The sequence below is a fragment of the Typopeltis vanoorti genome, chromosome 24 (genome assembly GCF_054136105.1).
Source record: "Typopeltis vanoorti isolate ZY-2024b chromosome 24, IOZ_Tvanoo_1.0, whole genome shotgun sequence".
Taxonomy (NCBI): domain Eukaryota; kingdom Metazoa; phylum Arthropoda; class Arachnida; order Uropygi; family Thelyphonidae; genus Typopeltis; species Typopeltis vanoorti.
In genome coordinates this window covers 44,919,949-44,945,114 of record NC_143572.1, presented here as the reverse complement: position 1 = coordinate 44,945,114, position 25,166 = coordinate 44,919,949, and the positions used below count along the sequence as shown (strand labels likewise).

General features: G+C 36.6%; 1 protein-coding gene across 1 annotated transcript in view; it reads left to right on the top strand.

The window, feature by feature from the left end:
* Nucleotides 1-25,166, top strand: part of LOC150093144 (uncharacterized) — a 127,546-nt gene that overhangs the window by 58,075 nt on the left and 44,305 nt on the right. The window contains exon 3 of the mRNA XM_090413293.1: nucleotides 20,361-20,576. Within this exon, the coding sequence (XP_090269419.1) occupies nucleotides 20,361-20,576 (216 nt within the window). The remainder of the gene's footprint in view (nucleotides 1-20,360; nucleotides 20,577-25,166) is intronic.

The following is a 25,166-nucleotide window of genomic DNA, read 5'->3' as shown; positions in this document are numbered from 1 at the left end:
ATTGATGTGAGAATAGAAGTAGGCGAATTGGAAGTGCTTTATTACAGAATCTGAATTCAAACACACCCATGGCATTAGATGGGATATTAATCTGTATTACAAGAATGCAGAAGAGAATTAGTAGCTTCTTGAACCAAGATGTTTAATTGACATCTCGGCTTTGGGAAGGCATCGAAAGAGTAGAAAGAGGATAGAATAATTCTTTGTATAAATGAGGCTAAGCAGAAGTAGCAATAGGCAAATCAGTATCTCAAGAGTGGTGGTTAAAGTATTGGAGAAATTGATAAACAACAAAATTGTAGACAGGAATATGATACTATATAGGAGTAACATGATTTTGTGAAGCGTGGGATCTTACCTTAGTAATCTGCTTACTCTTTTGTAATAAAGCGAAACTTTAGTTGGTTAAAGGAAATGGCTACTCAGTGACATTGCTAGACTTTGCAAAAGCATCCGATAGGACCCCACATAAAACTTTGGTACATCGTTAGAGCAAATGGGACTGGAAGCTGATGGATAAATATCAAAGAGTACTGTATGGGGGAATTAAATCCAGTAGAAGACATATTGCTATTGGTATACCACAAGCTCTGTACTTGGGCTGTTACTGTTATTTAATTTGTATATCATATTACCATCACACACTTAGACTCATCAAACTGTGTTTTAAACTCATTCAGTATGGTGAATGAGTTTAAAACGTGTGGTGAATGCAGACATTGTCTGACAATATCTGCATTCACCACATTGTCAGACAATGCATTCTGCTTGCCAGCTACTCCATGCAAAGAACTTGCTCCTCATCTTATTCAGTTTCCAGGAATGGCCTCTTGTTCTACTCCTTCTCTCATTCTGTGAAATATTTCCTCTACATTAACCTGGTGACAACTCCTTATCAACATATGTCTCAGCCATATCTCTCTCTCCTGCTCCTCCTCACAAAGCTTTGCAAATTGCATTCCTCTGTCTTCCTACCATAATCCAATCTGTCTTCATTACCATAATCCAATGTGATGACTTCAACATGCACAGTAGACAAGGACCTGAAGTTCAGGGTTAACTCTTGTTAACTCTTGTCCCCATTACCTCCTTCAGAATTCTTCCACATGGTGTATACTTTGTATGCTATTGTTGTCCACCAAATTTCAGAACCTTGCATTTTACAATATTTGAACGAATAGTCCTGCTTGCTTACCACTCAGACACATAACATTTTCACTAATATATGAAGGCTTTATATATTGAACTGTCCTTAGATTATTAACTTTGCAATTCCTCCTTAGAGAGTAGTTAAAGATTCATATAAAACTTTTCTGAGATCACAGAAGTTAAATAGGCAGTTTTTACCTTCTTTCTAGCTCCATCCTTGCTTGCTTGCCTACTTCATACTTACTTGCTAGCATTCTTGTTACTCAGTGACACCCATTCTAAAATCTCACAACTAATGTACATGTCTCTTACTGAAAATCAAAGTGAAACTAGTGACAATATTCTTGCTATTACTACAACTCTTGATATTGTAATAGTGTGTGGCATAAGAAAACTACTGTAAATGAACATACAATGATATACATGCAATGTTATTTCTACGTAAATCCTTAAGAATTTTGACATACGATAAACAAATTTATTACTAAAATACATTTAAGTCTCCCTTGTAAGGCTACCACTTAACCACATGACAGTTGAGATAATACTAACATGTACAGTTTCATTACTAAATGCAAACAAATGTATATTTAATTACTTTATCAAATAACAAAAAAATGATTTGATTTACTAAATTTTCACTCGGTATATACAGGGTTATTCTGAATGAAGAAGTAGATTGTATGACTGGATATAAAATTCACAAACAAGTATTATTATATATCGTGTGATATTATATATATATCACCTGATAGAAAAACCCTGAGAATTCACTTTTCACCACATTCTAGTAACAAGAGCACTGCTACTAGAGTGCACTGTCAGTGCTTGAAACAAAAAGATCTTTCAGTTGCTTGCTCAAAGAGTTAACAAAAATGGCATCTCTTCACAAGAAAGTGTTTTGTGTTATCAAATTTGCAAAGTGTAATTCCATAATTACTGTTCAGTGTAAATTCCATGCTCAACTTAAGAAAGAACCTCCTCATCATAAGCAGATTTACTTATGGTACTGACAATTTCAAGAAGAGGGATGCATCTGTGAAGGAAAGAGTCTGGGTCGTCCGTGTGTTTCCAAAGTTAATGTTTAAGAAATTCAACAAACATTTGTATGCAGCCCAAGAAAATCCATAAGCTTCAAGCAAGGGATTAGGAATGCCTCAAACAGTGGTATGCTGCATTCTGAGGAAATGATCGCATGTGACTACACCCTGGGAATAAAAAAAAAAAGGTTACTTATGCTTAGAAATAATGGATGATATAGAGCAGTGATGGTGAACCTATGACACGCATGCCAGCACTGACACACTTGAGGGTTTCAGGTGACACACCTTGGATGTTAAAAGATATTGGTATTCTGATGAAAAAACTGCAATAAATCGTGTAAGATCGCTCTCAGTTAAGGCGAAGGTAGTTAGCCTATTTCTATTTTATTTTTAGTTAGCTTATTTCAATTTTATTTTCTAACTAGCCTATAAACAACCAGCGTTTTAAGTTTACATTTTCTTTCTTAATCATTATAATTTCTGCATAGTCATATGATATTATAAAAACTTATAAAATTATTATCACTATTATATGATACAAACTTATACAAATTATTATCAGTATTATACGATACAAACTTATAAATATGTGCTTTATATATTATAAACTTAAAGTTTTCATTTGACTTCTGTGTGAAATTCGTTCATGCATGCATTCCAAGTCTCTCGACTGAGTAATACAAGTTCTAAACATATTTAAAACCACTTTAACAGAAAATATAATTCACAGCATTAAATATTGAATTTATCTAACTAAATAATGAAAACATTTTTATAGTTGCAATAAATTCAGTAAATTTTGTTAAATAATGCAAATAGCAACAACTTACGATGACGTCGCAACAAAACCTACTAAATAGCTGCTATTTAGTAGCATGATAGAGAGTAAAACGTAACAAGGTTGCTACGAACATACCGGTAATAAATCTGGGAACCCTGCTGAAAGAACTAGTGGTCTTGCATGGTCTGCCACTTAACTAATTTGAGTTGCTGGTATATAATTCATTTCCAGTAATTATTTCTTATTAATTATTACTGCTTAATTACCACTGTATATAATTGTGATTTTTTTTAATTTGTGAACCCTTTTACAATGGCAGTTAGCACTAATAAGAAACTAAAATTATCACAGAAAGGAAGGAAGTGGAAGAAATTTCCAAGATGCCTGGACTGAACAATATGGTGTTATTGATAGAGGCGATAAAGTTCTCTGTAAATTGTGTGGTGAGCTATCTGTGAGTAGAACTCGGAATGTAAGAAGACATTTTGAAACTAAGCACAAATGGCTCCTAGAAAAAACTTTTGAAGAACGCAAAGAATACATATCGCAACTCTGGGGTACTGCTTATGATAAGTGATGACCTATGTCCTCTAAGAGTGGAGAATTTGGAAGGAAGTGAGACAAATGATTTTGAGAGCGTATGGTGTGAGGTAGAGATAGGCAAGACAGGATATTTAGTGGGGTGTTGCTACAGACCCAGGAGCACAGAGGATGGGGACCAGGAGATGTTTAGACAGCTAAGTTTGGCAAGTGCAAGAAGAATGATTGTTATGGGAGATTTTAACTTCAGTAGTATAAATTGGAGAGAGGAAGATGCATGTAGCAATAGGGGAATGGAATTTCTAGAATTCTTGAGGGACAAATGTCTTAGGCAACATGTAACAGAGGGAACAAGAGATTCAAAAATTTTGGATTTGGTTATAGCATCAGAAGAGTTGATAATAACTGAGTTGACGTCTCTCCCACCAGTTGGAGAGAGTGACCATATAGTGTTGACTTGGAAAATGAATAGACATGCAGGAGTATCAAAGAGACGGGAACTTATGTGGAATTATAAGGCAGGTGATTATAATAGTCTTAGACGTCAACTTCGGGAAGTTTCATGGACGGAGGAATTGGAAGGCCGGGATATCACCAGTGCGTGGGAAATTGTGAAAGAATATTTGTTATCAGCAATGGTAAGTTGTATACCACGAGTGAAGAAGAGGACGCAATTTGGAGTAAAGTGGATGACAAACAATATTAAACAGGAATTGCATGCGAAAAAGAGGCTATGGAAGAGATATAAGGAGATAGGAAGAGATGCATGAGGAATATAAGACACAGGCCAGAAGAGTGACTAGTGTGGTAAGGAAAGCGAAACTGGAATATGAGAGGAGATTGGCCCTAAGATCCAAAGAAAATCCTAGGGAATTTTTTAGCTATGTGGCCAGTAGGAGGAGAAATGACTGTGGAAGAATGATATTGTGGGATAAAAATGGGAATAGAGTGACTGATGCAGAGGACATAGTGGAATTGTTCAATGAACACTTTATTGGAGTATTTCATCCTAGAGGAGTCAGTTTTAATGCTAGAGGGATAGGACTGGTACGAGGTCTGGAGGTACAGGAGGAGAGTGTGTTTCAGATACTGAGTACTCTGGATGTCAGTAAAGCTGTGGGACTGGATGGTATTTCGCCACGAGTTTTGAGAGAATGTGCTAGGGAATTGACAGTACCTTTAACGTGGCTTTTCAATGAAAGTCTGGCTTTGGCAAAGATGCCCAGGGAATGGCAGGAAGGTAAGATAGTGCCATTGCATAAGGGTGGTAACAGACTGGAAGTGTCTAATTATAGGCCAGTCTGTGTGTCATCAGTAGTTGTTAAGATCTTGGAGAAAGTAGTGAGGGACCGTGTACAGCATTGGGCAGATGAGGGTAATGTTATCTGTGAGAATCAACATGGATTTGTGAAAGGACGCTCTTGTTTTAGCAATATGCTAGCCTTTTATAATAAAGTTACAAGAACATTAGATGAGGGAAAGGCATATACTGCAATTTTCTTAGACTTGGCGAAGGCATTTGACAGGGTGCCACATGATAAGCTGATATTTAAGTTGCAGCACATGGGTCTGGATGTCAGATTGGTCAACTGGATTCAGGATTGGCTGTCTGATAGGTATCAGAGAGTTGTGTATGGTGGAGCAGTTTCCAGGAGGCAGAGGGGTTACAAGTGGGGTCCCACAGGGCTCAGTACTAGGACCTATATTGTTTAACCTTTATATCAGTGACATAGCCAGTGGATTGCAGGGGGATATTCAGTTGTTTGCAGATGATGCAAAGCTGGGAAGGATTATTAGTAATAGTGAAGATGTGGTAGCCCTGCAAGAGGATTTAAAATAAGCTAGATAGATGGGCAAATGAATGGGGGTGTCAGTTTAATGCAGCAAAATGTAAGGTCTTGAGGTTTGGGAAACATCGATGGGATGCTGCATACTCTATGGGAGGAGTTATACTGGAGGAAGTAGGGGAGACAAGAGATCTGGGGTTGATGATTGATAGAAACCTGAAGTTTAGGGGACATATTGCAAAGGTGGTGAAGGTAACACAGAGGATTGCTGCTATTATGAGAAGGACACTGACCTGCAGAGATAAGAGGGTTATCATTCTGTTGTATAAGTCTCTGATCAGACCACACTTGGACTATTGTTCTCAGATTTGGTCCCCAGGATTTGAAGGGGATAAATTAACTGTGGAAAGGATACAAAGACTGTTTCAGGACTGTACAAGGATAGTTATGAGGATCGGCTGAGAGAATGTGGACTGCAGAGTTTGGTGGATAGAAGAAGGAGAGGTGATATGATTGAGACTTTTAAACTGTTGAGAGGTGGTTACAGGGTTGACACTGGGGAGTTCTTTCGCTTGGTTGATCAGCGGGAAGGAGTGATGGCAAGAGGCCATCCCTGGAAGTTACGTAAGGAAACTGTGAGCAAGAGGGTAAGGAGTGGTTTCTTTGTGTGGAGGGTGGTTGAGCCGTGGAATGCATTGCCTGATGGAGTGGTGGGAGCGAGAACGGTCAGTGAGTTTAAAGAGTGGTATGATAGACTTTGTGTTTCTCAGGGGGGGGACCTCCCCTCAGTGAGTCTTGACAGACTTTATGTCTTAGGAAGGACCTCCCTCGATGAGTCTTTTGACTCCTTGGAGGCCTGAATAATAGTAATAAAAACTGGCAGAATCACAATCAGGGACTTGAATTAAATTTGTTTCAGGACATTCAAATTATTAGCTGGAAGTTACAGTATTTCACATACTATTGTTGAACATGGGAAACCACTTAGTGATGTTGATTATATTAAAGAAGCTTTCGTAAAGTGTGCACCATTTTTATTTCAGGACTTTCATAATAAGGAAGCTATTGTAAAGCACATGAAAGAGTTACCATTAAGTAGGAATACTATTAAAGACAGAGTTATATCAATGAATGCTAGTATAGAAAATCAAATACAACAAGACTTGAACTCATCCATTGTTTTTCCATTTGTCTTGACAAAACTACAGATATTACGTCATCAGCTCGATTGGCCATTATTGCAAGGTATGTTCACGACGATTCTATGCACAAGGAATTGATAAAGTTAGAAAATTTGCCTCAAAACACGACAGGTAAATACATATGCGACTGTGTTGTTAAAGTGTTCTGTGAGAAACAGATTTATCGAAAATATTTTTGATTACAACTGATGCCACACCTAATATGGTTGGCCGTAATGTCGGTTTTATGAAACAATTTACAGAATATGTTGGTCATCCCCTGGTTTGTTTCCATTGTATTATACATCAGGAGACACTGAGTGCGAAATCAGGCTTAAAGGATTTGGATGATGTGATGAGAATTGTGACAAGGTAACTAATTTTATTGCTGCCAGGGCTTTAAACAAACAAGAATCTAATTCACTTTTAAGTGAAGTTGAATCAGTGTACGATGGTCTATTAATGTACAATAATATTCGATGGTTGAGTCGTGGCCAAGTACTTGAATGGTTTGTTGAATGTTTAATGATGAAATTAAATTATATTTAAATACGAAGGGCATGGAGCACGAATTTTCTCAGTTGAACGATTCTGCTTGGCTCAGTAAGCTGATGTTTTTTCATTTTTCATTTCACCTGAATGAACAAGGTTTCGGAAAATCTGTCAATGTTATGTTTCGCACGATCAAAAGCTTTGAGAATAAACTCAAAATATTTCAACATGATTTAGAAAGTAACAATTTTAAGTATTTCCCAAGAGTGAAAATTTTTTTTTAACGAAGCCAGCCCCAAAAATCGTGAACAACGTATCAACCAATCTATCATAGTTCTAAAAGTCAGTAACTGAGCAGTTGTCTTCTAGATTTGAGCAATTTCAAATGTTGGAACGAACAATCCAATTCATAAAGTATTCTGATGAAACAGAATTCATGGATCTTAAATTAGATAGCTTTGAGTGGTTGGATTTAAAAGATCTTTTACAATTTCACAGTGTAAAAATTCACACTGTGAAATTTAAGCGTGTGGAATAGCCTTCCCAAAAATTTTCATGCTCTTAAAATCTTTGCTGAAGCTCTTCTAACAATTTTCTCTTCTACATACTCTTGTGAAACTCTATTTTCTGCCTTAAATAATATCAAATCGAAAGGGAGAAATAGATTGAGCAATGATTTGAGCACTGCCTGTGTAGCATTAAAATGTACACATTATAGCCCTTCTATAAAGCAGCTTTCTATCAGTACTCAGCAACAGAAAAGTCATTAAATGTAATGTAAGTTTGTAATTTCACTTTATTAAATTAATTGTATAATATGAATTCATAGATTTTATATCAATGTCCTATTAAATAAATTGCCTAATATGATATAAGTCACCATCTATGATTATGTAGTTAAATTTATAATGCATGTATGCAAGTGGCACATCAACAACATCAATATTTAATAATAAAAACTGTTTGACACACCTAGGTAAAAAGGTTCGCCATCACTGATATAGAGGATGATGCCTTTATAGCATGACAAATTTTTTCTGATGAATCAACTTTTTTCTTAAGTGTCTAAGTGAATCATCATAATGTGAGAATATAGGAGACAGAACATCTACATGCAAACATTGAACATGCAAGAAACTCGCCAAAAAACACTATTGTTGAGGCAACAGTAACTGGAATGTTATATCCAGATATGTTACATATCTAGTTCCCTCAACTCGAAGATGACTTTGCTGACTTAATTTTCATGCAAGATGAGGTGCTGAACTCTGCTTGCAATTTTTATCTTTGGGGATTCATTAAAGATACCATTTACATGCCACCCCTACCCACCATGTTGCAGGAACTTTGGCATTGAATTGTAGCAGTAGTAAATTCAGGGTGCCATATGATAAGCTGATATTTAAGTTGCAGCACATGGGTTTAAATGCAGGTTAGTCAGCTGGATTCAGGATTGGCTGTCTGATAGGTATCAGAGAGTTGTGTATGCTTGGGCAACATCAAAGAAGCAGAAGGTTACAAGTGGGGTTTCACAGGGCTCAGTACTGGAATCTGTATTGTTCAACCTTTATATCAATGACATTGTTAATGGATTGCAAGAGAATATTCAGTTGTTTGTGGATGATGTGAAGCTGGGAAGGGTTATCAGTAATAGTGTAGATGTGGCAGTCCTGCAAGAGGATTTGAATAAACTAGACAGATGGGCAAATGAATGGGGATATCAGTTTAATGCAGCAAATTGTAAATCTTGAAGTTTGGGATACATCGATGGGAGGCTGCATACTCGATTGGAGGAGCTGTACTGGAGGAAGTAGGGGAGACGAGATCTGGGGTGATGATTGATAGAAAACTGAAATTCAGGGAGCATATTGCAAAGGTGGTGAAAGTAACCCAGAGGATTGCTGCAATACTGAGAAGGATGCTGACCTGCAGAGATAAGAGTTATCATTCCATTGTATAAGACCCTGATCAGACCACCAAAATTTGAGACTATTGTTCTCAAATTTTGTCTCCAAGATTTGAAGGGAATAAATTAACTGTGGAAAGGGTAAAGAGGCATATAGCAAAGATGGTTTCAGGACTGTACAATGTTAGTTATGAGGATCGGCTGAGGGAAGGTGGACTGCAGAGTTTGGTGAATAGAGGAAAAGGTTATATGATTGAGACTTTTAAACTGTTGAGAGGCAGTTACAGGGCAGACACTGGCGAGCTCTTTTGCTTGGTGGAACAGCATGGAAGGAGTGATGACAAGGGGTCATCTCTGGAAGTTACAAAAGCAAGCTGTGAGCAAGAGGGTGAGGAGTGGTTTCTTTGCTTGAAGGACGGTTAAACCATGGAATGCATTGCCTGAGAGAGTGGCGAGAGCAAGAATGGTTAATGAGTTCAAGGAATGGTATGATAGACTTTGTGTTTCCTAAGAAGGACCTCCCATGATGAGTCTCTTGACTTCATGGAAGCCTGAATAACTGTCGACCATTTACAGAGAGTCTGGCAAGAAATGGGCTATTGTTTTGATGTGTCGTATTACAGTACATACATAGTGCCTAAATATCTGATAGTTTTCCTGTGACATGTAAAGCTGAAAATTATGATCAATTTAGGAGAATACTATCTTGGGTTGCATGGTATGAGTTACTGAATGGGAAAAATATCAGCAATGCATGGGAATCTTTAAAAGTGCTTAAATGAGGCAGTATCTGAATGTATCCCTAGTGTTCAAAGAATAAATAAGTTGGGAGTGAAATGGATCTCTTGCTTAATAAGCAAGAGATCCACATGGAGAAGATAATGTGGAAAGAATATACTGAGAATAAGAGTGAGATAAGTTATGAAATATATAAAGTTCAGGCCAGAAAAGTAATGCATATTTTTCAGAAAGCTAAATTGGAGTATGAAAAGAAATTGGACTCAAGCTATACATGTATAAATGTAGCAATAGCATTGCGCACCATGTTACATACCTTTGGTTGATATGTCTTAGTAAAGTGAGCACTCACTAATTGAACAATCTCATGAGCTTCTTACACGAGAGTACCATCTGCATTCAGTAAAGTTATTATTCCACATTCATGCTTTCTTTTGCTTGCAGCATAGAATTTTATTTATTTTTATGTTGCAAGCAAAAGAAAGCATGAATGTGGAATAATAACTTTACTGAATGCAGATGGTACTCTCGTGTAAGAAGCTCATGAGATTGTTCAATTAGTGAGTGCTCACTTTACTAAGATATATCAACCAGGTGTATGTAACATGGTGCACAATGCTACCGCTACATTGGATGAAGAGTTAGAGGTGCATAAAAATGAGGTTGAGGAGCTGTTGCATAACCTGGATAAGAATTTGTCAGAAGAGATAGATGGAATATCAGCATCTTTTCTAAAGGAATGTTCATTCGAATTGGCTAGGCCTTTCACATGTTTGTATAGCTTGAGTCTGAGCTCAGGAATGATACCACAGCAATGGAAGGAATATATGATACAAGGGCAGTGCAAAAACTCATGTGTTAACTGCCCACCTGTCAGTATCTCTGGTGTGGTAGTGAAGAATTTAGAGAAGTTGGTAAGAATTTGCATACAGAAAGAAGTAGACAAACAAGCTATACTCTGCAAGGAGCAGCATGGGTTTACTAAAGGAAGGTCATGTTTTAACAATTTGCTCATATTTTATAACAATGTTATGACAGTTGGATAAAGGGAATGGATATATTATGATAATACTGGATTTTGCTAAGGAATTTGTTTGGATCAGTGGATGGTTGACAGGCAGATCTCAAAAAGTGGTATATGGTGGGTGTGAATCTGCCAGATTTAAGATGACCACTGGTGTACCTCAGGGTTCAGTCCTTGGGCCATTGTTGTTGTTCAGTCTATACATTAATGACATTAGGAAGGATCTTTATAAAGAGACAAAATGACATCCTGACAAGAGATGTGCAATTGTTTGCTGATGGGTAGGCAGGGTAATCAGGGTATCCAGCACTAACAAAATGATTTGATAGGCTGGAAATTTGGGCAAATAAAAATGGCTGTCGGTTTAATGTTAGTAAGTGTAAAGTTATGCATTTTGGTGTAATGAGATTTCCAGTGGCATATTATATTAGTGGGGTTATGCTATAAGAAACTGATGGGGGCTAGGGATCTTGGCATAATTGTGGATAGGAATTTGAAGTTCAAAGGTCACATAGCAAAAGTTGCAAATACAACATAGAGGATAATAGCAATATTGAAGTGAACCTTGACATGTAAGGATATCATTTTGTCTCTTTATAAAGCCTTGATAAGACCCCACCTGAATTATTATGTGCAGATTTGATCTCTTGGGTTCCAAGGGGATAAAGAAGCTATAGAAAGGGTGCAAAGAAGATTTACAAAGATTATATATATCAGGATTATGGGGTTTAGATTATGAAGACAGATTGCAAGTATGTAGATTACAGACTCTGGTTAACAGGAGAAAGGGGGAGTGATATGATAGAGGTCTATAAACTTTTGATTGGGTGTTATAGGATATCTCCTGATGAAATTTTTCATTATATGGAAAGTGAGGAGAGAACACGCAGGCATCCATAAAAGTCAAGTTTGTTCACAGTCAAGAAAGGGGTAAGAACTAGGTATTTCTCTTTCTCTCTCTCTCACAGAGCAGTAAATGAGTGGAATAGTTTGCCTTGAGGGGGCTAGTGAGTACATCTAGTGTTAATGAATTTAAGGGAAGGTATGACAGCTGGTTTGGGTGATTTATAACCTCTTTCTATGAGTCCTCGACTTCGTGGAGATCTCAGATAATAATAATAACTTATGTGTATATTTTTGTAAAAATATTTCTGTTTATGAATTCATTATAATGAATTCATAAACAAGTATAATCTTGCTCTTTCATTTTCCATAATCTGTTTAATGCTGGGAAAAAAAAAACTAGCATAATAAGTATAATGATTGTGAAATTTTTACAATTTCATTTCCCTTATTTCTAATGATCTTTGCATTAGTAAATAAACACGGTAGTTCACACAGTAGTGCCAGCCTGGTTGGCCGAGTGGTTAGCATATCTGCTCTCCAACCGGCTGTGGGTTCGAATCCTGCCGTGGGCATGGATGTTTGTGATTGTCTGAGAAAATACTAGTGGTGGTAGTGGGCAGTAGATGGCATTGGTGTAGATGTGATGATGGTAGTTGCGGTTCCTTGTAGTTGGTGGACTGAGTGGTGTAGACAGAGAGTTGTAGAGTAGGTGCCCTCCCTCGATGAGTCCTTGGACTCCCTGGAGGTGTCACGTAATAATAATAATAATTCACTTTTAGGTCTATAACTAGTCCTACTCATACCACCTCTTAGTTGTGATTTCTTCATACCAACCTATGCTCAATTGCCTTTATCCTCAATTGTCCAATATATCTCCTCAGACTCAACTACTCCACCCACACCTTTTACATCTTAAAGGAACTGGAGAAACTGTTGCTACAAAGAAGTAAATGAGTGATACAAGCTAGAGATCAGAGAATGTAAGAGGCAAAGCAAAAGATCAGGAGGGTGAAGCAGGTTAGAATGAATGAAGAAAAAAATAAATTTACATCCGCTAAGGCACTCCGTATTTATGACCGCACAGATAAAGCAATGCTCAGAGAACAGATTCAAACAGCCCGCCAAAACCTAGCTACAAAATCTGGTTTCAAAATTGCCATTCGGACTATATTAATCCAGACATTCTACAAGTACTTGAAAGAATTGCTGACAATTCAGCCAAATATACCCTGGAAAAAAAATAAAGAAAAACTCAAGACCAAATTCCACAGTTTGAAACAACAGCAAAATATGGCGGCCAATCACAGGAATCCATCCAATCAGAAGACTTCCTCCCCGATAAACACCAACAATGAACTACAGACAAGGAGCGACCAACCACCGGCAAGTAAGAACCATGTGATCAACCTATCAAGCCACACCTTGAACAACGGCGAACTTACGTTACTGAATAAAGGACTTAACTATACAATACCACCTAAAAAGGTAAACAAATTGGATTTTATCTACCACACAGAAAGATGCATCAGGTCCCTACCTAACAATATAGCAGATAAAATACGACTAGAAATAGTAATGTCCTGAACACTAAGAAAACAATACAGAACAACCTCACAAAAACAGAACTAGCAGCAATCAAATCATTAAAAGCCAAACAAAACATAACAACGAAATAAGATAAAGGCAATGCCACTGTCGTCCTTGATAGGTCAACATATGTACTTCAAATGAATCAACTAGTAGCCGATAACAACACATAAGCTGGTAAATTATAACCCAACAAAAAAGATAAAGGATAAAACAGAGAAACTACTCAAGTCCATCACTTTTTGGCCACCAGACAAGGTTAAAAAACTCAAACCCCACTATGCCCGCCTCCCAGAATATATGGAGTCCCGAAAATACACAAACAAAATGTGCCCCTTCGACCAATAGTGGAAGGAATAGACAGTCCCAATTACCACTTAGCCAAGAAATTAGCAGCAACACTCAAAGAGTTGGTAGGTCATTCCCCCTCCTATATAAAAAAAACACACAACACTTTATAAACAAAATTAAAAACATAACATTCGACAAAGACGACTTAATAGTCGGTTTCAATGTTTCTGCCCTTTTCACTAATGTCCCCATCAATGACACAATTCTCCTACTAGAGAACAAATTTCTGCCTGACATTACGGCCCTCTTTGCCCACGTACTACAGTCCGGTTACTTCGTGTAGCAAAACAAATTTTACCTACAGAAAGAAGGTACAGCCATGGGCTCACCACTATCCCCTCCAATCGCTAACTTCTACATAGAAGCCTTTGAGCAGAGGGCTCTTGATTCCGCCACGCTAAGACCGACAGTCTGGCTTAGATACGTTGACGACGTGTTCGCGATCTGGCCGCACTGGCGACAAATGCTAAAAACATTCCTTAGCCACCTGAACAAACAACACGAACGCATACAATTTGCCATCGAAATCGAAAATCAAAATTCGCTCCCATTCCTAGACACACTAGTCACACGTCTTCCTTCAGGCAGTCTATCCATCACAGTCTACTGAAAACCGACACACGCTGGCCAATACATACATGCTAATTCATACCACCACCCATCACAAAAATACGGAGTCATTAACACCCTTAAAAACAGAGCTACAACTATTTGCTCTAACCAGCAAGCCCTGAAACAAGAACTAAAAATCATTAGCAACACATAAATAATGGCTATAACAAAAATACTATTAATAAAATACTCCATAAAACAACAACAAAAACAAATCTAGATTACAGTAAAACCATAGCCATCCCATACATTAAAGGGTTATCAGAAAAAAATCAACAGAATCCTACAACATTTTAACCTCAATGCCACCTTTAAACCACCCACTAAACTTAAAACCATATTCAACTCCTCTAAGGATCCTCTCCTCCCATTAGCCCATCCTGGAGTCTATTGCATCTGCTGCACCTGTAACTTACCGTACATTGGTGAAACAGGACGGACAATCCCTATATGCAAAAAAGAACACATTAAATATAACCATTATGGTGACGCAGGCCTCTCAGACCACGTGCTCAACACCTTACACCAAATCAACTGGAAAAGCACCTGCTCTTTACACCACACAAAAACCTGGTAGGAAGGGAAATTTAAGGAAGCCTGTGAAATCCTGATTAACCACTGAAATATCAACAACAAAGATGGCATGAAAATTCCAAGGATCTGGATGGCACACATTTAGCCTACCTAATATATAAGATCCAGCATAAGTCAGGACTCTAGCCAATCTTCAGCTAGTATTAGAAACCATTCCATACCAACTGGCTGGAATGTACAAGTATAATCATGATGTTAATATATGTATATAGATAGATAATTGTTGTTGCGCCCAATGTATTTCTACAACCAACAGATAACACTAATAATATTGAAGTTGAAAGTTTATTTTTCACTAGGTTAGAATATAATAAATTTAGTTTAATCCTTTATCCCAGTGAGAGCAAACAAAGTTTGTGCCTGAAAATATCTTCAGGACTGAATATAGTGTTGTGCTATCTTACCTTGGTAAGTAGTACAACAATAGTGGCCAATCCCTTAATGCAGAACAGTATACATATCCACAAGGAGATGTGTTTTGCATTATGGGAGATACTGGGATGGTGGAACACAAAGGTGGAGCAGGCTACCTTTGGTAGCTTGCTCCACCTTTGCTACGAGTTGCCTGGTGTTGTACTACTTACCAAGGTAAGATAGTACAACACTATATTCAGTCCTGAAGATATTTTCAGGTGCAAACTTTGTTTGCTCTCACTGGGATAAAGGATTAAACTAAATTTATTATATTATTAAACACTAATAATAGGACTCTAGCGTTGATGTGTGTGTATATATATATTTTATTTTATTTTTTTTCCACCAGAGGTCAGGCCAACAATTGTTGTAGCGGTTGGTCAGTATCTTTAACAAACCAGTCTGATTGTAGTGTAGCTTGTTTTCTGTGTATAGTTGTATGCTCCAGAAGATGACCTTGACATAAAGGTCGAAACATCAAATGTAGATTTTAGTTATATTAAACTAAAGTTTTTATTCATACACGGTAGTTGTCTCCATAATTTTCAAAAATGCATTCGGATCACCGTTTAAGCTTAAAAGAAAGGATTTACATCTCAAGCCATTCCATTCCTGTGCTGACCATCTTATTTACTCTCTTTATGTCTACCTGTCCACCTTAACTTTCCCATATCCTTGTCTATCTTGCATTCCTGTTCTCTCATCATCACTTCTACTACTATTTCTGTTAACAAGCACTTCATTCTAACCTGCTTCACCCTCCTGATCTTTTGCTTTGCCTCTTACATCCTCTGATCTCTTGCTTGTATCACTCATTTACTTCTTTGTAGCAACAGTTTCTCCAGTTCCTTTAATTGGGTGTTATAGGATATCTTCTTTTTGCACAGCTTTGCCAACATACCGTTTATGATTCTTGTTCACATCTCATTGTAATACCTCCACAATACATTGACAATCTTTCTTACCATACTTATCTTTTGCACCCACCTCAGTTACCATCTTACATCAATATTGCATTCTCGTTATGCCCAACCAAATCATTTTTCTTACAGCTACAAGTAATTCTCTTGCTCATTTTCTTCTCATATCCAGTGCATCAGTTGTCTTGCTCCTCCTTCGACAATAAGCCTTGTCGACCCCCTCATTAACCACACCTTTAATAATGAGATTTCTGGACATTACTGCTCTTGAGTCACTTGTACTTCTTTATCTCTACTCTCACTGCACGTATTTCTCATCTTGCATCCCAGCAATTGCACACTGTCACAGTTTTATTCCCTCTCGTTCTGTCATTTGTTTCTTTTCCTTCTACACTTGCATTTGTTTCTTCATTCCATGATTTATACAGTCTTTGGTTCCTGCAGTTATGTTAGCTTTCATTCCATAAGTCTGTTTTACATTCACTGTGATAATTCATTGTCCCACAAAATATCACTTTCCAGACCCACATCTTCTTTCCTCTCCTGTTCGATCTCTCTTCATACACATCCTTCTCATCCTGTATACATGCTGCATTCACCACAATGAACCATTCTCAGAAAGTCTATGCTGCGTACTTCCGTTTTGTTGTTCATTACAAGCTATAAAAATTCAGTAAAGAACATCGGTAAAGATGTTCTTTACTGAATTTTTATAGCTTGCAAGGCTCCACAATCACACAGTTGGCAAGCTATCAAAAATGAATAAATCTAGGATAAAAAATAAATAAATATAAATGATAATAAATAGTAACTTCAAGAATAAATAAACAAATAATACATAAATGAATGAATAATATTAATAATAAATATAAATAAATATAGGAAATGATCTAATGCAAAATATCTAGTTGTTTGCTGATATCACAAAACTCAATGAAGATGATATAGAGATATTATATGATGAATGATATAGTCTGACAATACGGGCAAAGGATAACAGCTATCAGTTTAATCTGGACTACAGGAAATTAATGAGATTGGGGATTTGGCCAAGATTGTTGATAGTGAGTTGAAGTTAAGAGGATGTAAAAGGGGGGGGGGGCTAAAACACCTCATCAAGTTACTTGGATTGAACACATTGATAATCAAGGATAGGGACTCATAAATGAATTTTATATTTAATGACAAGAGAACAGCACAAAGAAATAAACAAGAGTTTAATAGCTCCAATGTTCATCTCTGTCACAAGAACATCTTCTGAGATACAGTATAAAATAAAAATTGTAATAACACATGTGCAAAAAACAAATAGTGAAAGATTATCATCATTATTATTATGCAACTCCTCCAGTGAGTCCAAAGACTCATTGAGGGAGGGCACCTACTCTACAGCTCTCCATTTCCACCACTCCATTCACCAACTATAGTGAACTGCAACTACCATCATCATCTACACCAGTGCCATCTACTGCCCACTACCACCACCACTTTCACAGACAATCATAAACATCCATGCCCACGGTGGGATTCAAACCCACAGCCTTTTGGCTGGAGAGCGGATACTCTAATCACTCAGCCAACCATGCTGGCTGATGTTAGACGATGTCAGACTAAAAGCCTAAAGTTCTAAGAGAGACATCTTCAATAGGTGCTGGTAGTTGTACCAGGCTGTTGGGTGGGAGGTCTAAGAATTAATGTTTCCCAAATATTGGGAAGTTTAACACAACCATGTTTATTTAAATTGGGCTGTTTTTTTTAAAAGTCTTACTAGTATCTATATGACATAATAGTTTTATTTTATTTTTCATTTGATTCTGTTCAAGGTATCTGTGGCATAATCAGCTATAACTGACTGAACATAGTTGTGGCAGCGGATGTATCTCTTATGTTCTTCAAGACTGATGTTGGTAGATTTCCCAGTTTGTCCATAATGTGACAAGTGCAATAACATTTAATCTTGTACACACTTTGATCAGAGATACAGAGGGAGTTGATTCTTAGGAGAGCAAAGCAGATAAGGGCAGCCAGCTTCATGCGAGGTTTGAAAGCAGTACAGAGATTACATTTTTTTTAATGTAATCTCTGGCTGTTTTTTTGAAGGTACTCCAGGAATAGTTATAACATTGCCGAAATCTGTATGTTGAGAGTGATGTGAGAGGGAGGACAGTAGAAACAACTATTTTCTTTATAGGTTTGCATTATAGACATTGAACTGAAAGTTATGGCAGATAAAGGTTAGTTTAACTTGAGAGAAGCCTGGTTGAAATAAAGGTAGGAGGCTCTATTAACAAGGCTTTAATGATACTATGTTGTTTGGGAGGGGAGGAATGATGGGAAAGTTTGTGAATGTATCTACCCATGTGAGAAGGTTTCTGTAAACTGAGAAAGGAGTACCATTGGGAAAACAGGTAGAGTGTCTAGAAAGGACAGGTTATTGTTATTTTATTTTTCTGTAGTAAAATGGCTTCTCGAGTGCTGGCTGTTGAGGTGGAGAAGGAGAGAGTCTAATGTATCTTAGCCATGTAGCCAAATGAAGCACGCATCATCAGTGTATCTTAACCACATAGAAAGATGGAGAAGCTTTCATAAGATCACACTTGTATTATTATGCACAGATCTGGATATCCAGATTCCTTGAGGATGAGATGGTGGAAAGGATCTACAAACAGGTGAGACCAAGATCGTAACAGGTTTATTGAATGTTCTCTATAGAGACAGATTTGAAGGTCTAAGGATTAGATGATAGGTGGAAAAGAGGGGATATGATAGAAACATAAGTTATTAAATGGAATTTTATAGGACTGACACAGAAAACTTTTTTTTTTCAGTACAAAGCAAGAAGTGAAAGAATGTTGATTATTAAAAATAATGTCACCCTAGAAGCTATAAGTGTGGCTAGCAAGGACTAATTTTTTGCTTGGAGGGTGGTAAATGAGTTGCCACTGGTTGTTGTGAGTGCTTTGTTAGTGAATGAGTTCAAGGAGCAGTGTGATAAAGAATAACCATTATTTGGGCCAATGGCTGTAATGACATGTCCAAGAAAACAATACTTTCTTATTTGGACATTTCTGGTTTATTGCAGCCTTTCCCTATTCAGGATTCTGATGGCTTTTTCCATCCTGAGTATTGTTATGTATGCTCCTGATTACATTTCTCTTGAATATTTTCTACCACTGTTCTCTCACTGTTTGTTTCATGTAATAATCTTTCAAAGTATATTTCACACATCCAAAATATCTTCAGTTTTTACATTACCTTTGTCTTTGATTCATTTTACAGCACACCTACCTATTTCAGAGATTTTTCAATACCCTCTAAAGCATCTTATCACCTTCTTGACATTCTAGCTACTTTTACACATAGCTGAGATTACTTACATTTTTCTGTTCTCTGAGTGCACTGCTGACTTACTTGCCAGGAAACTTTGACATTTCTTTACCAGGACTGCCTCTTTAACTACTTGAGCCCACCATGAAGTTTTTTTTGTCATTGTTTTTAATTTCTGCAGATAATTTCTCCACATCTTTTGACACCACACATGGGGCATTTCTGAAATCAGGAATGACTCCTTGTGTAGTGAATGCATCCTCAGTGAGTGTATTCAATGAGAAATGCTAATAGGTGGGTATTAAGTGATTTGGGAAGGACTTCTGTTAGTGAATTCTTTGGCTCCCTGTTTATGATATAATAAGTCATTTATTATTATTATCTTATATATCACCTCCATGGAGTCCAAGGATACTCCTCTACAGTTGAGTCTTAATCTTCCAACTCCTATCATCAGCACACAGTGCCATTTATTGGCCACAACCACCACTAGTATCCATTGTCTGTAAATTGTGTATTCTCAGGCCAATTTTGTCTATATGCAGGATGAAAAATCAGAGTTTTTTTTGGGGGAAAAAAAATCTGCTACCTCCTTATGAGATCGGCTACCTCACCTTCAATTGAAGAAACCTATATATAGATTCCTCTTGTCATGACGAGAATCAAATATACTCAGGACTTCATAGTATGAGAACTTATTAATGAATAGACACAGGAGACATCAAGAACTCAGTATCTCCATTTCACAAAACTTTGTTTTACCATTAATAATTATCTACAAAGGAAATCATAGAGTCATCATTACCAGTAACCTTAAGCATGAGACATATGAAACTACCTTTTCCACATTTTCTATATTGAATACTACCTGAAGATTTTTAATACTGTTTTACACAATTTTGATTTCATAATGCACCATTTTATGTATGTTGCCTATGTTTGGTATGAAAGGAATTGAAATGTAAATTTTTACGCTTTCTTAATAAAGTGTACATTTTTAAGCTCTTGTCCAATTTGTTTTATTCATCTAATTTCTTTTGAGTATTTAACAATTTTTATGTGCATTAGGTATTGAAACATCTTGAGGGAATTTGTGTTGAACTTATTAAGATTCAGAAAGAAGGGGAAGATGAAGAAGAGGATGATGATGATGAATGCCCCATTTGTTTGGGATACAGAGATATTAGTTTTTGGCGTTTAGAGTACTGCGGACATGCCTGTTGTAGAGAGTGCCTTGTAATGCAAATTGAATCCAATGTTTTTCCTTTGGTTTGTCCTAAAGAGGTTAGATTTTTTTGTTATTTAACTATAAATAGAAGGAAATTTTATTTTTATTGATATAATTTTCTATGCTATTATTTAATGTTATAAACATTTAAAAAAAACAACTAAATTTGAAATTTAGCTTTAATTCAATGAATTGAAGCTAAATTTCTTAACTCAGATGCTAAAATATGTCATTCATTATTTGTTAAGTTATTTAAAATAATAATTCATTAATTTAATAATTCCAGGAAGGTGGATTTACAAGGCACTTACTTGTGAAAAAGAAAAAAAAAAGCCCATTGGATTACTTGATTACTGAAGAATACCTGACAAGTAGGTTATTATACCTCTTTATAGAGCCTTGTTAACACTCCATCTTCACTGCTGCATACAGATCTGGTCAGTTGGTTTCTTAGGGATGAGGTGGAGAGTATCCAGAAGTGAGTGACCAAAATGGTATCAGGTCTATGGAATGAATGTTATGAAGACAAGTTTGAAGATTTGTGAGTTACAGAAATTGGTTGACAGCTAGAAAAGGGGTTATATGATTGAGACATACAAATTACTAAAAGGTTTTTACAAGATTAATACAGAGGAATTTTTCAGAGGAGATGAGAGATCTAGGAGCAATGTTGGACAAAGATCTGAAATTCAGGGGACATATTGCACAATTTGTAATAAATTTAGTTTAATCCTTTATCCAAGTGTGAGCAAACAAAGTTTGCGCCTGAAAATATCTTCAGCAGTATAGCAAGGTGGTGCAACTGTTGGAAACTCGGAGCAAAGGTGGACCAAGCTCTCATCACCCCTTGTCTCAGTATCTCTCACCATGCAAAGCACATGTCCTTGCAGACATGTATAATGTAATGCTATGCATTGAGAGAAGGGCCACTACCCAGACCGGTTTAGACCTTTATTGAGGTCTCGTCAGTGGGAGGCAGACCCAGAGGTGGTGACACTAAGTTGCCAACAGTTGCACCACCTTGCTACAGTCCTGAAGATATTTTCAGGCGCAAACTTTGTTTTCACACTTGGATAAAGGATTAAACTAAATTTATTAAAATTTATTATAGTCTAACCAAGTGCAAAGTAAACTTCCAGCACAATTTGTGAAGACGTTGCATCGGATAATGGCAATGATGTGGAGAACCCTGACATGCAGAAATAGAGGTTATGATACCATTGTATAAAGACCTGATGAGGCCTCACATGAATTATTGTGCACAGATTTGGTTGCCAGGTTTTCATGGTGATGAGGATACGTTGGAAAGGGTCCAGAGTAGAAGATTCACAAAGGTGGTCAGTGGTCTTTGGAATGTGGAGTATGAGGATAGATTGAGAGAATGTAAGTTGCAGAGCCTTGTGAATAGGAGGAAGAGGGGGGGGTGTGTATGATTGAGACATAAGCTAGTCAGGGATTGTTATCACGTGAACATGGAGATTTTTCTAGAATGAAGGGGGGGGATAGGAGGTCATCGCTGGAAACTGTATAAGAAGGGTGTGAGGAGTAGGTTCTTTTCATGGAGAGTGGTTGGTGAGTGGAATGCATTGCTTGAGTGTGTGTGTGGGGGGTAGACACATTGAATCAGTTTAAGGCACAACAGTTGGATGAGCATTGTGTGCAATAGTGTGTACCTCCCACAATGAATCTCTGACTCCATGGAGGTCAAATAATAATAATGTTTTTGCATTATGGAATACTAAGACAATTGATGTGAAGCCAATGGCCTCTATATTAATCATGTAGACTAACATACCTCTATACTAATCAAATAGACTAATCATGAAGTTACTTCATTCACACTTGGGTATAGGATTTAAACAGAAATATAATTTTTTTTGTCAAGTGTAATATGCATTGTAAGTAAGGCAGAGCAAAGTTTCATCACTCCAAATGTGAGAGTAATATTACACGTTTGGTTGAATTTGAGATTTTTAAATTGTTAAGAGTTGAGCAGGAGGAAAGTAGTGTTTTTGAAAGAAAATAACAGGTGGGAAAGGGGTGATATGATTGAGACATAAAAATTACTGACACAGCTATTCATGCAATATGTTTATACCAGAATTAGCTGAATGTGAAAGTCAGTGCAAGAAGTGGAAACTGATTATGAAAGGATAACTGAACATTATCAGAAGTAAGGAGTGAAGTAGGATCTTTCCTAATAAGATGGGACTGTGTTTGTTTTATTATCATTGAAATTCACTAGGTTATCCTCATCCCATTGCAGATTATGAATATGATTCCACTGATTGAGACATCATCAAAGTATAAACCAGTCTTGGTGTGACCCTCAACATAACATTTTTGCATTAGGGGATATTTAGGTAATTGATGTGATATCAACAGCCTCTGTATACAGGTAGATTAGTCATGAAGTTACCTCATACTTAGACTTATTTGATTATAGAATTAAAACAAGAATATAATCTTTATCAAGTATAATATGTACCTTGAATTTTTGATTGTATACAAAAGAGGACAATTTGCCTAATAGGTGATCCCTCCCTCTCTCTCTCTCTCGCAGACTCCCTCCAGTCACTTTTTCGTAAGCACTCTATTTCTGAATTATGTTCTCTTGACTTCTTCAAAGCCTTGACAGTATTTCACTTCATCCCAAAAGAAACTTGGTCATTGAAAAAAAATAACAAATATGATGAATTCCTCTGAAATGTATCAGAAGTGCCTTAGGAATTTTCAAACTTCAACTCAAGGAGTGTCCTGTAATTGTCTCTTGATTCAAATAGTTGTGGTTTGCTCTCAGCAAAGGCAGTAATCTCGCTAACACTATAACCAGAGCTGCTGTAACTTTTTACTTCCGTAATACTGTCGTTAATGAATATTGCATAATGTGGATGATCTGCACCACCTAGACAAAACATTTGGTATCTTCTATGATGCTTCTTTTTAAATGTCAATATCAATGGACTGAACAGCAGAATTCATCATATTTCTGGTTTTCAAAACTATGTTGTTGTTGTTTTTTAAACTCTCCATGAATGATATTTTAATTCATTAATTATAAATATGAAAATTCCTTTCTCACTACATACTGGTAGAGGACATTACAAAAAAAAAAGTTCTCTGAGTAATGGAATGCCCAATCCAAAGAGACAGCTATAAAATATGTTCTGCTATATCTAATATGTAACATATTATGAATTGGATCTCCAGTGTTAACGTGCCTCCCTTTGATGGTAATTACTGGAATGTGACCACACATGATTCTCCAAGCAACGTTTCTCTTGCAAGGATATTCTTGGAACATAATTAATTTGTTATAAATGTCATTGTTAGTGTGCAAGTTCATGGCACAAGAGTTTAAATATTTCATTAGGTTAGGCATAGAATATGTGGTATTCAGGAACATATTCTGCGCTTAGCCATTGTAATCATTTATTTCAGAGAGTGTGAGATGAAATGCTAGTTGGTAATATTTTAAGGATTTTTTTTAAAAAATTTTTTTTAGGTTATGTTGCTTAAATAACAGAATTTTAATACTGGAAGCCCCAAACCTCCATTCTTCTTTGATAATTGAAGAAATTCCCTAACTTTTTTTGTATTAGCTGAACAAACAAACAAAAAATTGCAGGATGTTACTATACAACTATATCTTCAGCTTTTATGATATCTGTAATATTAATTATGTACAGCTGAGCAGGAAGTTATGGCATATAGTGAGAAGCCCTCTTGAGGGTGTTAGTCCAAAGGGAATGTTTCTGAGATCCATTACTGAAGTTTTATCAGTAAGAGCTAGACTGTTGAGATACAAAAAGCTAAATCAGTGCATTGGTCATATTTTCCATAAACAAGATTTGTCCAGGAAATTCTTGAACATCTTTTGAATTACCACTCCAAAAGCACTACTAGCTGTGTACTTTATATGTTGGGCCCATATACGAGAGGTTGATCAACCTATAGTATGCAAGAATTAACATAAAATTAACAGAACAGATGACTGCTATGACATTCTAAACGCAACCTCAATAGAAATCAAGGATTAATTCTAGCTGACATTTGAAAGACCCTCATAAGATCACTAAGCACCCAGAATTAATTTTTGCTGCTAATTACAGAATATTCCTGCATAACAACAGTTGATATCATACACGCTCCATGCATTTGATGTATGCGTTCTTCTGTATTTGTAAAAAAAAAAATACAATTGTATACGGTTCATTCCTTCACGAACAGTTTAAGTTCTTTTGTATCTGTTTTATACACCCTGACGAAGCCAGACAGCTAAGTTGGCAAAACTTGTTGGTGTTTTTTACTTAGTATCAATTATTAAAATCCTTTAGCCAATACAACCCAGTTTATGTTAATTCTCACATTCATTAGATGGTCAAAAATAATGTAGAATCGTTTTCAACCTATAGTACATTAGTACCGTACATGTGTATGCTGAAATCTATTGTGTTTAAAATGAGCAGTTTTCATGATCAACAAATTTGTGTCAAGTTTTGTTTCAAATTGGTAAAATGTTTCATGGAGACATTTCAAATGTTAAAAACAGCATTTGGGAATGAGGCTTTAGGCCAGACTCAAACATACAAGTGTGGTGTAAACGTTTCAAAAATGGCTGAATATCATTCGTCAATAATCCCCAT